The sequence below is a fragment of the Solanum lycopersicum genome, chromosome 7 (genome assembly GCF_036512215.1).
Source record: "Solanum lycopersicum chromosome 7, SLM_r2.1".
In the NCBI taxonomy this organism is placed as follows: Eukaryota; Viridiplantae; Streptophyta; class Magnoliopsida; order Solanales; family Solanaceae; genus Solanum; species Solanum lycopersicum.
In genome coordinates, this window is record NC_090806.1 from 5,209,738 (window position 1) to 5,226,586 (window position 16,849).

Genomic DNA, 16,849 nt, shown 5'->3' on the forward strand with positions numbered 1-16,849 from the left:
CGAGACCTGAACTTGACCCCAATCTAAGACCTAAGCCAAACTTGAGACCTGACCCCAACTTGAGATTCAACCCCGATCAAAGACTCGAGATTCCATGCCCTTACCCAATCCGAGATCCAAGACCTTGATCTAGGAAGATCCAATCTCAATTGCAACCCTAATCTAGGATCCAAGATTTGATCCCCCCCTGAAATTCCAACACATGGCGGGGACTCGAGACCTTACGCTACCATGACCTTAATATGGGACCCTGAGATGTGGTGTCAACCCTAGTTTGGGACCCAAGAACCAATCTTGATATTCAAGACTCGCCCCTGACCTGAGACTCGAGATCGGAAATCGAGATCCCTGACCCTTACTTGGGGCATACGACCCGACCTTGACCTGGGACTGTCCCTCTCCAGTCTGAGATCCGATATTTTATCCTATTAGACAGATATTATGGGTTCAATCGACCCGTTAACTTTTATATAAATTATGTATTCAATTTTAAATAAATTATTAATTTCAAACCAAAAAACTATTTCCCTTCGTTTAAAAAAGAATATCCTTATTTCCTCTTTAATTTGTTTAAAAAAGAATGACCCCTTTCCTTTTTTGGCAACAATTTAATTTTAACTTTTCACGTGACATGTGTAAGACCACAAGATTAAAGGGCACTTTGCTACATTTGACATAATTTTAATTTAAAACCACAAGATTAAAAAATCTTCTTTCTTTTCTAAAACTCAGTTCCAAATCAAAGTAAATCATTCTTTTTTAAACGAAAGGAGTAAAAGACTAGAGTAGCAAATCTTGACTTTGGCCTACAACATATATAAAAATATATTAATAGTACAAAAATTCTTCAAACTTGTCCTACAACATATATAAAAAATATATTAATAGTACAAAAATTCTTCAACCATTCTCTCTCTACTTCTCTTTCTTTCTTGTATATGTCTATAAAATCACAACATTCCATAAAACCAACTCCTGCCTCACCCTCAAACAAAGAAAGATAGAAAAATAATGAGGAACCAATTGTATTTGTTACTTTTAGGTATTTTTGTATTGGTCACTTTGAATAAAAGTGTTCATGTCTCAGCTCAAAATTACATTAGTTTTGGAAAACAAAAACATAGACATGATGATATGCAACAAATGGAACAACCATTATCTGGAATTCAAATCCATAAGACTGTTCTTGCACTAACTAAATCTGCCTCCATTCATGTTGTAGGACCTATGTTTCTTGGCTCTAAGGTAATATTTTGATCTTGTTTCTCTTGTTGCACTATCAAATTAAGCCAGAAATTTCGTTAATGATATTCAAAATTTGATATATATACTTAGTTAGCGTTTGATTATTGATTTTGAAAGTAATTTTTGAAAATTTGTTGTCTATACTTAATTCACCCAAACAATCCAAAACAAAAATAGTAGTACAAAAAACAGTGTAGAAAGTTGACTAGCATAGTAGATATATCGTTTATTTAGCTAAACTTCTAAAATCAGCTTATTTTTTAAAAAAATAGATTTTTTAAATTGCTTTTCAGAAAAGATATTTTTAATAAAATCAGCTTATTTTTTAAAAAAAATATATTTTTTAAATTGCTTTTCAGAAAAGATATTTTTGATAAGAAACAATTTGTGTTTAATCAATAAATTTAAAAAAAAGCCTTTTGAGCAGTAATTAATATTTGACCAAACTTTTCAAAAATACCTTTTCTAAAAATACATTTTTTTTTAAAAAAAAAAATAACTTGTGAAATATAACTTCCTTTACTACTTTTTTCCCCCAAAAGTTTAGCCTAACACTACACTTTTAAATAAATATTATTTTTTTTTGAAAAAAAAAAAAAGCACTTTCAATCCTCTAAATTCTTTGTCAAACATATCTTATGAAAAATCTTCTTTACTTGTCCTTGGAATCTACCTTTAGTCTCTCTAAAATTTAACACCTTTAAAATTTTCTAACATATTTTTTAAAAAAGAATTATAATTAATCACTCTAGTAGTATATTATTAACTTTTATATCTATAATAGTAAATGTTTTGCTAAAAATGTTCACTACGTGTTATATTTGAAACTCAGTAAGACAAAATTTTCAAACTGCACAAGTTTTTTTTTTTTTCAATAATAACATGAGATGTTCAACAAATATTACTGGACATAGTAATATACGAGTATTATTTTAAGTTATTCAATTGTCCAAAAACAAATAAAATAACTCTATGCTATTTTTTTTAATTGGAATTATAATATGTGATATTTGTATGATGATATAATAGGGTGAAGATTTTGAATGGGTTACAATAAACCTGAGAAATGCAAATCCCACAAATGATGATTGGGTTGGAGTTTTTTCTCCTGCAAAGTTCAAGTAAATCTTCTTTATCCCTTATAAAAATTCTATATTATTATTATTATTTTAAAAGAAGGAATTCTTTGAGTTTTTTATTTTCTTATGTTTGAAATGTCAAAATTTTAAGTCAACGTGAGGAAACAAAGATAATATACAACTCATTATATTGAAAAAAGATCGAATTCATATCTCACCTGATGTGGAATAATCGTTTTTTAAATGGTAATGTTTTATCATTCTTTCGTATAAAACTATCAAATATATATTTAAATTTAATTAACTTTTTAAATATAAATTAAAATTTAATTAAATTTCGATGCTATTGACAGGAGGAAATAACCAAAAAGTAACTTAGGATGGTGACTTGTAAAGCATAATTGTTAGAATTTTATAAGGTCCCTAGGTCCACTATAATTTTATTTTCTAGGCTACAATACCTACCAAATATTTCTATTTTTTTAACAAGAATTTAGCAAAAAGATAGGTAAATCTCGATATGATTGTGACTTGTTAAGAATTTTAAATTATTATTATGTTAATTGATTATATTTTATATGACCATTCAACTTTTTGCTATATTATTCTTGGGATATATTTGGCCTTACTACACAAGTAAATATTCGGTTTAATTCGACTTCTTCTTCTTATTATTTTTTTTAAAAAAAAATAGAATTTAAAAATTATATTTAGAAGTTACAATTATATATACTTGGACTTGAAAGAATTCTATAAATGGTTACATAATCTACCAAAATTAGTGACAAACTTTTTCCTTGTATTTTAGGGCAACTTTCACACATAGTAAATAAAAAATTCATATTTGTATGTTATAGTAAAGTTTGCATAATTGCATTCCATAGCAAACATAGAAACCGTATAATTCGCTATACTTATACAGTTGAAGCAAATTGTATAAAACAAAGTGTATAAAACAAGAAAGAAAAGACGCTTAAACAAAGAACTATATAAAAACGAATTGTATTATTATAAGTATATAGAACGATTATATACAATTTGAATTTGTATAAAATGAGAAAGAGAGAAAGACAAAAGAAACGTGACAAAGAATATACAACTGAATCGAATTGTATAAAACAAGAAAGAGAGAAATTATATACAATTTGAAAATTGTATAAAACGAGAAAGAGAGAAAGACAAAAGAAACTATGCAGGGGAATATTTTTATTGTATAATTATAAGTGTATAGGACGAAAATATATGTACTTGTATGTGTATGTACAATTTTCTCACGCTTTATACAAACAGAAACAAAATTTATACATTTCGCTTCTATTTGCATAAGTGAGAAAGGCGAGGGTGGCGAACGAGATTTGGGAGAGTGGCGAGCGAGATCTAGAAAAGGGTAACAAAAATATATGTATTTATACAATTTTCTCTGCTTTATACAATTAGAAACAATTTTTATACACTTGTGTTTGTATAAAAAGTGAGCGAGAGATTGAAGGAGAGTGGCGAGCGAGATATTTGGGAGAGAGGCGTCTGACATTTTTTGCAAACGTTTGCTATGAAGCACAATTAAATCAAACCCTAGCTACTCTATTTATTTTAGGATATTAATTTGTTATTATATACGATTTTCCATTTCTATGAGTGGTTACATAATCCACCAAAATTAGTGACAATTTTTTTCCTTATATTTTAACCCTTTTTTATTTAATATATTTAATAAATACAAACTAAGTAAAATAAGACCGACCCAACTCAATTTTTTTAGATGAGTGGTGGTGATCCACCAACTTTATTAATTTCAACATATTCAATGGATGTACTGTTTTTTTTTTTCCTTAAAAAAAGGTAAAATATGAAAAGTGAACCAATAATTTAGATGATTAACTAAAAAATTATGAACGTGCACGTTGCTCCAAATAAATTTTAAAAACTATAGATTAAAACAAGATAAATATTATATATATACCCAACCAAAAAGAGGAAACACCCAAAAATTTTAAAAAAAAATATGTTATCTTTCTTAGAATACTTTATTAAAAATATTTAGTTCAAATAATTATCATTCTAAAAGTGTAAGACAAAATTAATTATTTTTTCTTATTTTACCGTTAATAATAATTATTTTTAAGATTACAAATATATGAATTATAGCACATAAATAAAATAATTACTTAAAAAAATATTATATTTTAAGATAAATAATTAAAAACACTCCTCCTAAGGAGTACAAGTGTTTTGAGACATTAAAATAATTGAAGTAGGCCACTTTTTTTAAAAAAAAATGAAATTCTTTTTAACTTTTTTGTTTAATCTATTTTGTGGTTGAATTATTCTAAGCACATTGTGTTAATTATTAATGTCTGAACATTAGTTTTCCACCAACCCATATTCATATTTACTTTACAAGTGACTTCATTATTTTATTTATCAATAATAATTTAGAACAGAATAATCATAATTAAGCTAAGGTGTAATCAAACAATCTTCAAGTTATAAAATTACACAACCAAGTACCTTAATTAATATCAGACATTAAAGACAATATATATATATATATATATATATCGTTATAATAATGGTTTGTTTATTTGTATTTTCCTTCATCTTATATTAGTTATTCATTTACATATCTCTTTTTAAAAAAATTATAAATAAAAAAATATTTCTACTGATTAACTTTTTAACAAACTTTTTGAAAACATTACCAACTTACTTACACTTTCAAAGAGAATAAATTGTAAAGATAAAATGAAAAAAAAAAGAATTAATCCTATCTTGATTTTGTAAAGTACATATAATTTAGAAAAACTATTACTTAGAATAAATTGTAAACGTAAAATGAAAAAAAATTAATTAATCGTATCTTGATTTTATAAAGTGACATATAATTTAAAAAATGATATGATTTTATAAAGTGACATATAATTTAAAAAAACAATTTTTAGTAATGTGGATAACTAAATATGAGACGTAGATAGTATGTAAATACTTTTTCTTTCCACTTTTAATTGTCATGATTTTCTTTCATAGAGTCAAAAGATAAGAAATTTGACTAATATTTTCAAGATATATTTTTTCATTATAATGATATGCAAAAAAATAATTTTATAATACTTTTCGTATAGTATTTAAATATATAATTTTTTTTGTTTAAAATATCAAATTAATCTAATCTAACTTTAAAAATTAGCAAATTAACTTTCGAAAAATGCAATATGACATTAAAAATGGTAAATTTTAATGTGTAATAGAAAGAATTTGAAAAGTCATTTGAGAATTACAACATTTTTTTTTGCCTCCTTCTGGAGAACAATTAGAGAAGAAAACTTTAACATATTTAAAATTATATTATAATATAATAAGAAGTTACGAGTTTAAGTTGTTGAAACAAATCTACTATAGAAATATAAATAAGATTGCGTACAAGTTCTGTTATAAAAATTTAGTACATCGAGCTATCTTAATTACACGTAATTTTGTTTTTGTTAATCTAATTAACAAGTAAGTAAATGTTTCAAATGCAGTGAATCCTTTTGTCCCCCAGTTACCATTGATGAACAACAATTTGGAGCTCCATTTTTGTGTACGGCCCCCTTAAAGGTATCTCTAAATTCATTTCATATATGTTTTTTTTTTCTTCTGTTCGTTTCAATTTATATGACAATATTTGTTGTATTTAATTAGTATTGAAATTTGTACTTATAAACTATTTCTTGTCTATTTAAAATAAAATTGACAACTTTTTAAATTTGACAATAGTAAAATTTTCAATTTATATTGGTATTTTTAATAATTTTTTTATATTTGGTGTTACAGTTCAAATATGCAAATTATCAAAATGCCAATTACACAGAGACTGGGAGGACTTCATTGAAATTTCGTCTAATTAATCAGCGCGGGGATTTCTCCTTTGCCTTCTTCTCTGGCGGTTTGTTAAACGTAAGTTAATTGGTAGTTGAATGTTCTCTCGTAAGTAGTATTATCATTATTCAATTGGAAAAGACTTGTATCTCTACGAGGCGGAAGTAAGGTCTGGAGACACTCTATTCAAACTGCACTTGTCGTATCACACTATACATGTTGTTGTTGTAATTGTACATGTGTCTAATTTTTTGAGGATCCGACTTGAAGTACCCCTCTGCATTTTCAAAAAGTCCGAGCAACAGAGGGATGATATCTATGTATTTTTACTTCATGCTAATGATATGGACTAACAAAATTCATGTTTGTTACAGCCTAAGTTGATAAGCGTCTCAAATTTCATTGCATTTGCCAATCCAAAAGCGCCTCTTTATCCGCGTCTTGCTCTTGGCAAGTCATGGGATATTGTAAGTTTTGCACTTGCTATACATATTAGAGATTCGTGTTCGTATCATGAGGTTAACTTATTCATATTTTTCTCCTAGATGACAGTTACTTGGACGAGTGGTTACAACATAGACGAGGCTATTCCATTCGTTGAATGGGGTTGGAAGGGCCAAGAACAAAAGCGTTCCCCTGCAGGGACACTCACATTTCATCGGAACAGCATGTGTGGTATGACAACAACAGATTGATTTTTTCCTCTGTTTTTTTTTCTGATTTAAGTTAAAGATAGAGTAGGAGATATAAACTTGTTGAATAATGTTATGACTTATGAGCGCGTTTGTAGGAACACCTGCAAGAAGTGTGGGATGGCGCGATCCTGGATTCATACATACAAGTTTCCTTAAAGATTTGTGGCCAAACATGGAGTAAGTTATTTTTTATGGCTCGTTGACATGTCATACACCATTTTTGAGGTCTTAATTTGTGAAATTTCAGGTACACATACAAGTTAGGTCACATGTTAAACAATGGTTCAATTGTTTGGAGTAAGCAATATTCGTTTAAGTCTGCTCCATTTCCGGGGCAAGAGTCATTGCAACGTATTGTGATATTTGGAGATATGGGGAAGGTAATATAGTTACAATATCAGTTGTTATAATACAATCGTATATCTTTCTTTCTAAACGTTAACTAATGTGGTACTTTTTCCCATATTTGTTGTTTCAGCAAGAGCGCGATGGTTCAAATGAATATGCTAATTATCAGCCAGGTTCACTTATGACAACTGACACTCTTATTAAGGACCTTGATAACATTGACGCGGTTTTCCTTATTGGAGATCTTCCCTATGCAAACGGATATATCTCACAATGGGATCAATTTACAGCGCAAGTAGAGCCAATAACATCGAGAGTACCTTTCATGATTGCAAGGTTCGTTTATCATTAATATAATTCCTTTGTGATATCGCGTTTTCACATAGTGCTTGTTGTAATTGTCTGCGAGGAAAAAAAAATGTTTTTTGCAGCGGTAATCATGAAAGAACATGGGAGAACACTGGATCATTATACACCGGTATAGATTCGGGTGGAGAATGTGGTGTACCAGCTGAAACATTATACTATGTCCCTGCAGAGAACAGAGCTAAGTTTTGGTAAGTGATTCATGTCAAACACACATACTTATTATTTGCGATGATTATATAAGAGTTGCTGCATTAATTTGAACTTGTGTTGACAGGTATGCAGCTGATTATGGGATGTTCCACTTCTGTATAGGAGACACTGAGCATGACTGGAGAGAGGGATCTGAACAGTACAAGTTCATCGAGCAATGCTTTGCGTCAGCCAATAGACATAAACAACCTTGGTTGATTTTCGCTGCTCATCGTGTTCTTGGTTACTCATCTAATGACTGGTACGCTAAGGAGGGATCATTTGAAGAGCCCATGGGAAGGGAGCATTTGCAAAAACTCTGGCAAAAGTATAAGGTTGATATGGCGTTCTACGGGCACGTTCATAACTATGAAAGAGTTTGCCCTATTTACCAGGTACATATTGTACTTCTATAGTGTTTAGTTATTTCACTTATATATTGAGAACCATTCATATTATTGTTTGTATGGACAGAATCAATGTGTGAACAAGGAGACATCACACTACTCAGGCGTAGTGAACGGAACGATTCATGTGGTTGTTGGTGGAGGAGGAAGCAATTTGAATAGATTCACAACCATTAACACGACATGGAGTGTGTTCAAAGATTATGATTATGGATTTGTGAAACTCACAGCATTTGACCAATCTAACCTTTTGTTTGAGTACAAGAAGAGCAAAGATGGTAAAGTGTATGATTCTTTTACAATCTCAAGAGACTATAAGGATGTTTTAGCTTGTGTTCATGATGGTTGTGAACCAACTACTTTGGCTAGTTAAACTCGATATGACATGAAGTGGATGTACATGTTTAACTAACCGATACCTGAAGCATGCTAGCCCGGCTTATCTGGATTCACGCTGAGTAAATCCACTAAAAAGCTAAAGGAGTACCATCAAGTTGGTTCTATAGCTAGGTAGTATTTAAATCTTGTCACTCTCTTACTATGTTTCTTTTGGCTTTCATATTTTTTCCTTTGAAATGGATTTAAATAAACTATCAATTTTCCTTTTAATTTTGGAATAAAGAAGAGGAGCATATTGGGGTAGCTAATCATGGATTTACTTTGTTGATTCACTCAAATTGCACTTCATTTTTCTTCCTTTCTTTGAATGATTTCCCGTCTAACATAATAGAAAAATAATTAAATTGCTTAAAAACTAACATTAATTCACAGTTAAAGCATCAAATGTCGTCACAGCATGTAATTAAACATTCTAACCCTAATTAATAGTCTAATTATCAAGATAATTCATATGAATAAGTGAAATCGTTGTTTTACCATCCAAAAATAAGAAAAATGAATACGAAGCAAGAAATTATTAAGTATTCTTACTGTAATCATTTAAAATTTATTAAATATAAATTTATGAAATGATTCGGATTATACTGAATTCATAAATATATTAATCCAAATAAATATTATGGATTGATATAATTGAGTTAAATATTTAAGTCTAATAAATATGAATTTAATTAAAGTCTAAATTAATTGATTTGGGCTACATTAGATGAATCCAATTTGTTAAATCCAATCTCATCTCATATTAGAGCCCATCTTTGCACCACGTGTGCAGATGATGTGGCATGCCAAGTCAAATAAGAAAACCAATAGAATCATGACATGTGTCAAAGATGACAAGTCCGCTCCATAAAGCTCAAATGTCATCTTACTTAAATATGATTGGCTGAATAAAATTTTATTCCAATCGCAACTTCTCTATTCTAAAACTATAAATAGGGGTCCTCATAATTCACAAAGAAGACAAAAAATTCTAAACAAGAAGCTAGAGAAACTTCGTGGTACAAACGCCATTTAATTCTCTATAAAGCTACAAGTTTAAGAATTCAAGCATTCAAGTTCAAGAACGATCAAGATCAAGACCACCGAATTCAAGAACAAGCTCGAAGCCCTTGAATTCAAATAAAAGTCAAGATAAAGTTTAAGTTCAAGTTCATCATAGATTCAAGAACAAGCTTTAAAGTCCTTGAATTTATATTTGCAGAGGAATTATAGAGATTGTAACACTCGCATTTGAAATAATAAAATTGATTGTTGCTATAATTTTCCGTTCTTGATTATTATTTTCTCGACGCGAATTTTATTGTCTACACTAACGTCTCCTTGTCAAGACATGATTGCATACTTTAAGAATCACAAGACGTTTTTTATTCATTCTTCTCACATGATATTTACTTAACTGTGATTTTTAAAATGTAAAAAAGTAATTTTTACTAAATCCTACTAAATTATCTTGATAAAAAATAGACTCAATTCATTTGGTCTCATGATTGGGTGTGGTTACAAGGTTGTTGTAATGATAATGCTAGAAGAAAAACATTTTAGGTCACGTGGAGATTATTTTTTAGTCATAATATACATATTAGATTCTAAACTTGCCTTCAAATTTTAACTTTGACATTCATAGTGCACAAATAGACACTTTAACTATATCATCTTTCTTTAAATAAACACGCGATTCCTAATTGACAAAATGCGTGAAATGCACGCATTCTGTGTGAGTGAGGGCTAATTTTTGAGGCCCACATCGGTAAAAGAATGTTGAAATGACAATTCTACCCTTAATGAATTTCTTTTATATTAACTAAAATTAATTTTATTTATTTTTTAGTTTCAAAATGACGTGTAAGATATTCTTTTAAAAAAAAGACGTGTAAAATGTTTAATTAGTTGGCAGCCACTGATTGACTCACTAATACACGTGGGAGCATTTGCATTTCACGCACTTTGGCTCCAAAAATCGCGTGTTTATTTATTGAAAGATGGGATTGTTGTGCGGAATTCGAGATAATACGAGAAAATATAAACGCGAAAAACAAGACAACAGATTTACGTGGTTCACCAATAAATTGGTACGTCCACGGGGAAGAGAGGGAGCAGTTTTATCATGGAGAGGCAAAAACAGAATACAGAGTAGGGTTTGTCATAGCGTCTATATATAATGCTAAGCGAGACCCCCGTCCTTTCTGTTGTAACGGGTCCGATTCAAGGCATTCAACAGGGATAGTTAAAGTGTCTATTCATGCACTATGAAAGTTTGACGTCAAAGTTAAAATTTGAAATCAGATTTAAAGTTTAATATATGTATTATCCCTAATTTTTTATTAATAGGTGTATAATAATTGCCCTCTCTGGGTCTAATTGGATGCACCTTTTTATGTGATGTAACATTTTTGGCACATGAAAAAAGAGTTTTTATCGCACATTAATTTGTGAGTGATATATAAAAAAAATTAAAAGATTATAGTTGTACCTACCATTAAGTTATTATCTACTTCATATTTTCATTTCAGCTACTAAAGCTTTTTTTTCAAAGTACTCCATAATTAGTGATGAGAAGAGATGTATCGGCCTCGTTTAGTAGTGTTAAATGAGGCGGATTGAGCTGAAATTTAAAATACTATATATAAGTTGAACTAAATATTGAAGTCAATCATTATCCGTCAAATTTATTTTGTGCTAAACTAAGCTTAAAACATGTTGAGTGATAATTCGCTTAATCTAAACAATATCTTTAATTTAATTAAAACAGATTGCGGATTGAATTTGAGAATTAAACTGAGATTAATGCTCGAATGAGTTAAAAAACTTACCCAATCTTAAATTATCTTGAACTCATTCCAAAAAGTCATAATAAATTGATCGAAATCTTTATTTTGGTTTCAATTTGACACTCCTAGCCCCGCACATACCCTAGAAGTTTATAAAGTTTGAATTATGTTATCTTTTTTTTTTTATTGAATCATAGATGTGCTTTTAAAATTCAACTATTTTGAAACTCTTTTATTAAAAAGGTATTTATTTTTTCTTCAGTACTTTGTGTTTGATTATTTAATTTAAAAGATATATTTTGTCAATATTAAAATAACAATTTGTACTTGACCAAAATTCTGAAAATGTTCTGAATTTATTTACTTATTGCTTTTTCTCAATATCCGAATTTGATTTGACTCAAAAACACTTATTTCTTTTTGCTGACCACACATTTCAACTCACTCTAAAAAAAATGTTCGCTAGTATCTTAGTTAATGAAACCTATAACCAGGTACAATCAGAGAGAAAGCTAGGTTGAAAATCTCGAAAAAGGCGACTTAGGCAAAAGTTAGGACACAAAACAATATGATTAAAGCTCGCTTTTTGAACTACGTTATGACTTGATCTTCTTCACTGAGGTACGTAGGCAGCTTAGAGTATTTTTACTCTAGGTTAAGTCATAAGAAGAAGAAAAAAATATAACGTCGCCATGTGAACATCATGTTAATTTTTTCAAATGAAGAGTTAAGCACCCAAATTTTCAGCTGACTTTGAAGACAAATTTGCATTAATTCGTAAATCCTATAGACGTGATTTTTGTACAGACTGAAGATCTTTAAGTTATCTTTCCAACAAAAAGAGAAGCTCCTTATTCCGGTGCTCCTACTCCAAGTTATGAATTTTCTTCCACGTGTGTGCAAAGTTGAAGATACAGGCGCACATATTTTGAGCCAACTTCGAACACAAATTTATACTAATTCGTTAATCTCATGAATTTGATTTTTATACATATTGAAGATATCAAAGTTATCCTTCCATATGTAAGATCTTGAAGCAATAACAAGTTGTTGAATTTTTCATTTTTTCTTATTCATCACTTCTAAGAATAAACAAGAATACTTTGAAATGAAAAAATAGGTGGGGGTGTTTCGAAGAAGAAAAAGAAGGTGGTGGGGAGGGAAGCTCGAAAAAGAAGAAAGTGGTGAGACAAATATGGCTGGCGACAGGGTTCGAGATAGAAGAAAGAAGGGTAGGGGTGGGGATGGGGGGGTTCGAAGAACGAAAGGGTCGGGTTGTTGGTGGATGAAAGTGGTGGGATAGTGCGACGTGAGGAAGATGAAATCTTATTGGTTGAAAAGAAAAAAAAAAGGGACCTATTTATTTTATTTTTTTTGATTTTCACTCGCTTTTAGTTTTTTAATAGTCACATCAGCTTTTTGATTCACACAATATGAGATAGGGAAATAAATAATTAGTAGTAACTAAAATAAATTTAACAGACAAATTCAAAAGGATTTTTATGTATTTTCCCTTTCAAAATTAGTGATATGTTTTATCTGTGCGCAAAAGTCCAATCAAATTAAGTAGTGATAAGAAGACTTTATAGCCAAATTGTTTCATGGCCACAAAGAAAAATGCATGTGTTCTTTTAGGAAAATTTGCTAAAAAACAAAGAAAAATGAATGGTTCTATCTCATGTGATTATCCGCATTACTTTGTTTTGATGTTTGAAGAAGAAAATTTTTTTTTTAAAAAAAATACTTATAAATAAATATTTTCTTTACTAAAAAATAATTAATTTTTTTAAGCTTATTTTGTTAAAAAGACTCATATTTTTTTATAATATTATAATTTTAAAATTGTTATGTAACATATTTAAAAGATTACAAAATTAAAAAAAAATTTAAATATATTTAATATAATTTTAAATAATAAGATTCAAAAGTCTTTTATTGACACCGATAGGTGGCTAAAGTAATTTCAATTAATTATCATATCTACATCACTCATTAGCCTATAAAGTTGATGATAATTACCGAAATATACAGGAAAATTATGCTGAAAAAATAGAACAATAAGGGTACAAAGGCAACGAAGAAAAGTAGCACTATTAAAGGGTCAAAAGTTAATTATGAAAACTCATATGAATTTTTTTGTAAATAGGCATAATAGGAGTATAATTCTGTCTAATTACGGGTTTATTTAGTGTAAAGGACAAAAATAAATGTTTTAGAATAAAAATATAATTAAAAAATAAAATTTTGGTGTCTTATTTGATTGTCACATGTAGGATAACTTGTTTCATTATATGATGAGATAAATTATTTTATATATGGTGTGATAACTAGAGCCGTCAAAATGAGCTTGATTCGCAAGGCCGGTCCAACCCAATCCTTGAAATAGTGGGCTTGGGCTTAATATTTTTGGCACATTTACAAATAAGGCTTTTTAGCCCGCCCAATGTGACGCGTTAGCCTCGTAGGCCCAACCCGCAAGCCTCAGAGGTCAGCCCCTAGGCTATTAATTTTTTAAAATATTTTTATATATATTTTTAATAGTGTTTTATTTGTAAAAAATTTATGAATGTATTTTGTAATATCATCTTGCATGGTGAATTGTAAATGAAGATGAACTTCTTAAGGAAATAATATCATATGTTGATTCAAATGTCATCGATGGTGAAAGTAGAAGCGGAGTTATTAAACATTACTTAATAAGTCATGTAATATTTAAAAATTTAGATTTGTTAAGTATTTAAGTTGCATTGTGTTGCTGCAAATTTTTTAAATCAGCTAATTTTTTTTGTGGGAGAAATGATGGAATGATCAACATTTAACCGCTAAATCTTACGCTGGCTATAATGTATTTTTGCAAGTATTCACCAAAGTGTGTGATTCATAAATGTATTTTTGTAAGTATTAATCAAAGTGTGTGATTTATGAATGAATTCATGTATGAATTGGTGTTGTGTTTATAGACGTCAACATTTGATACTCTTTCTAAGAGAGTAATATTATTTATTTTTTAGTTGAAGGGTCAACACGTGCCAACCTGTGGTCCGCTTAGGAATGGATTGACCCTTTAATTAAAATGGTCGGCCCGCCTCAACCCATTTAACTCTCTAGCCCTTTAGGATTGGGTTGGGTTGGGTTGGGTTGGGCCAGCCCATTTTGACACCTCTAGTGATAACTGATAAGTTATCCTAAAATAACTAATTTTATACTCTCTCCCTCCCATTTTATATGTAACATTTTTACTTTTCACTTGTATTAAGAAATAATATAACTTTACCTTTTTACCCTTATTGAAATTCAAGTTTTTAATCAATGAATATGAATTAATTTATTTTGATCAATTAATTTAACCAAAGGACATGAATCATTTACTTAGTTTTTTTAAGTTAGTCAAATAAATATTTTCAAGGCTAATAACTCACAATAATAAAATAATAACAATATGATAATTTATGTATCAATTTTATGAAATATCAAATAATATAAATCAACTATTTATATAAAGAAATGTCATATGAAATGAGACAAAAAATAATAATTAATTATAAAATAACTTACTCCAAACCAAACAATTCAAGGAATAATTCACAGTAAATTCCAAAAATATTGTCATAGTCAGCAAGCACGTTGATCATGAGGCGGTTGTAGTCATTGTCGAAGTGGATCAAACTATTAATATATGATAAAAATAATATCTTAACATTTTATTAAAAAAATATATAATATTTTATGTGATTACTAGTTTATCGTACTGATGAATTATTTAAAGTGAGAGATAATATCTCATAGTTGAGTGATATTAAAAATAATTAAACTATTTAAAATAAGAGATTATATCTCATAGTTGAGTGACATTAAAAATAATTAAACTTATTTACATAAATATTTGCCATATTTAAAATAACAAAGCTACAAGTAAAAAATATGAATTTAAAACTCATGTAATTTCTTTTTGAAATAAATATTTATTTGGATAAATACTTATACACATTAAATATTATGTTAAAAAAATAATTAGAAGTATTACAATTAAGTGCAATAATAAAGTAAGCATACACATCAATTAATCATTGTTACATAATACTTCATTCGTCCAGAATCATTTGTCATATTGCGCTTGTTGAAAATTAATTTGACTAATTTTCAAAAGTAAATTAGATTAAATTAATTCGATATTTTACACATAAAAATTAGATATTCTAAAACTATATGAAAAGTACTATAAACTACAATTTTTTGCATATTAATATGATGAAAAAAATATATCTTAAAATGTTACATATCAATTAATCATTGTTACATAATAGTTATTATTGCATACACATCAATTAATCATAGTTACATTATAGTTATGTGCATTCAATAATTAGAAGAGTTTGTGGCGAAGAGTTGAAATATGAAATAACATATCTATAGGTCAATAAACCGTTTGAATTTAAAATTGAGCTTACAAAAACAATGTAATTTATTTATTGATTTGTTATAAGCGTTGGCAAGAGCCACCATAGAATGAACCTCATTCGACGAAAAATTATATTTTTTTATATGATTGAAATAATTTTTTATATATAATAGATGTCGAATCCCCTGGTGCTACTTCATATGTCTATTTCTTCAGATTTTAAACTCTTTTATCAAAAATTCTCACTCTATCTCTAAACGTTTTGATACCTACCATAAATTATATACTACTTTTTGCTTCTTGTTTTGGTAGGTGACAGGAACATTAAAATAAATAAATAAAGCAGATAGATTTTAGTTTATTTTTTTCTGGGAAGCAACATATATTTAAATATTTTAATACAACGTGAATTTCATTCCTTTTTCAATTTTTTCGACTTTTATTTTAATTCTTTGTTTAAGAAAATAGTAGACCGTTATTTTATTTGTTTTAATTTTTGATTAATTAAAAAAAATTCTATCTGAATTTACATAGTTAAATAATAATTGATTGAATAAAGAGTTTAATTTTTTTTTATCTTACTAAGTTTTTTTTTATATAAATTACACGTAGTGTACATTTTTAGCAAAACGTTTTATTATGATATACTCCCATACTAGAATAATTATTTATAATCCTTAAAAAAGATTGTATAAAATTTTGAAGGTGTTAATTATTTATTTAATTTTGTGAGAAATAAAAGGTAGTTTCCAAAGACACGTGGACGATATTTTGTCCTCAAATATACAGATTTTTTTTAGTATGTTTCACCAAAGTTTTTGGATATAGGGTTTTAAAGTGCTTTTCTTTTTTTAAAAAAAATGTTGATTTTAAAAAGTGTATTGTTTAATTTGGTTAAACTTTTGGAAAAGGGGGAGTAATAGAAGTTTCTCACAAGTTGTTTTTTAACAAAATATTTTCAAAAAAAATACACTTAGAAGTATTCTTTAAAAAGCTAATTACTTTTAAAAAAATGTTATGGTGATACATAAACTATTTCCTCTTATTATTTTTCTTTTAAAATAAGCAGATTTTAAATGTTTAGCGAAACAGACTA

The 16,849-nt window shown here is 28.4% G+C and overlaps 1 protein-coding gene across 1 annotated transcript; it reads left to right on the forward strand.

The window, feature by feature from the left end:
* Nucleotides 1-849: 849 nt before the first annotated feature.
* On the forward strand, nt 850-8,834 carry LOC101255806 (probable inactive purple acid phosphatase 27). Its single transcript, XM_004242757.4, has 12 exons — nt 850-1,245; nt 2,275-2,366; nt 5,843-5,918; nt 6,135-6,257; nt 6,554-6,646; nt 6,725-6,854; nt 6,970-7,051; nt 7,122-7,254; nt 7,353-7,558; nt 7,654-7,779; nt 7,866-8,175; nt 8,255-8,834. Exons 1-12 carry the CDS (start codon nt 1,012-1,014, stop codon nt 8,558-8,560), a joined length of 1,911 nt encoding a protein of 636 aa, XP_004242805.2. The 5' UTR covers nt 850-1,011; the 3' UTR covers nt 8,561-8,834.
* The last annotated feature ends 8,015 nt before the right edge of the window (nt 8,835-16,849 follow it).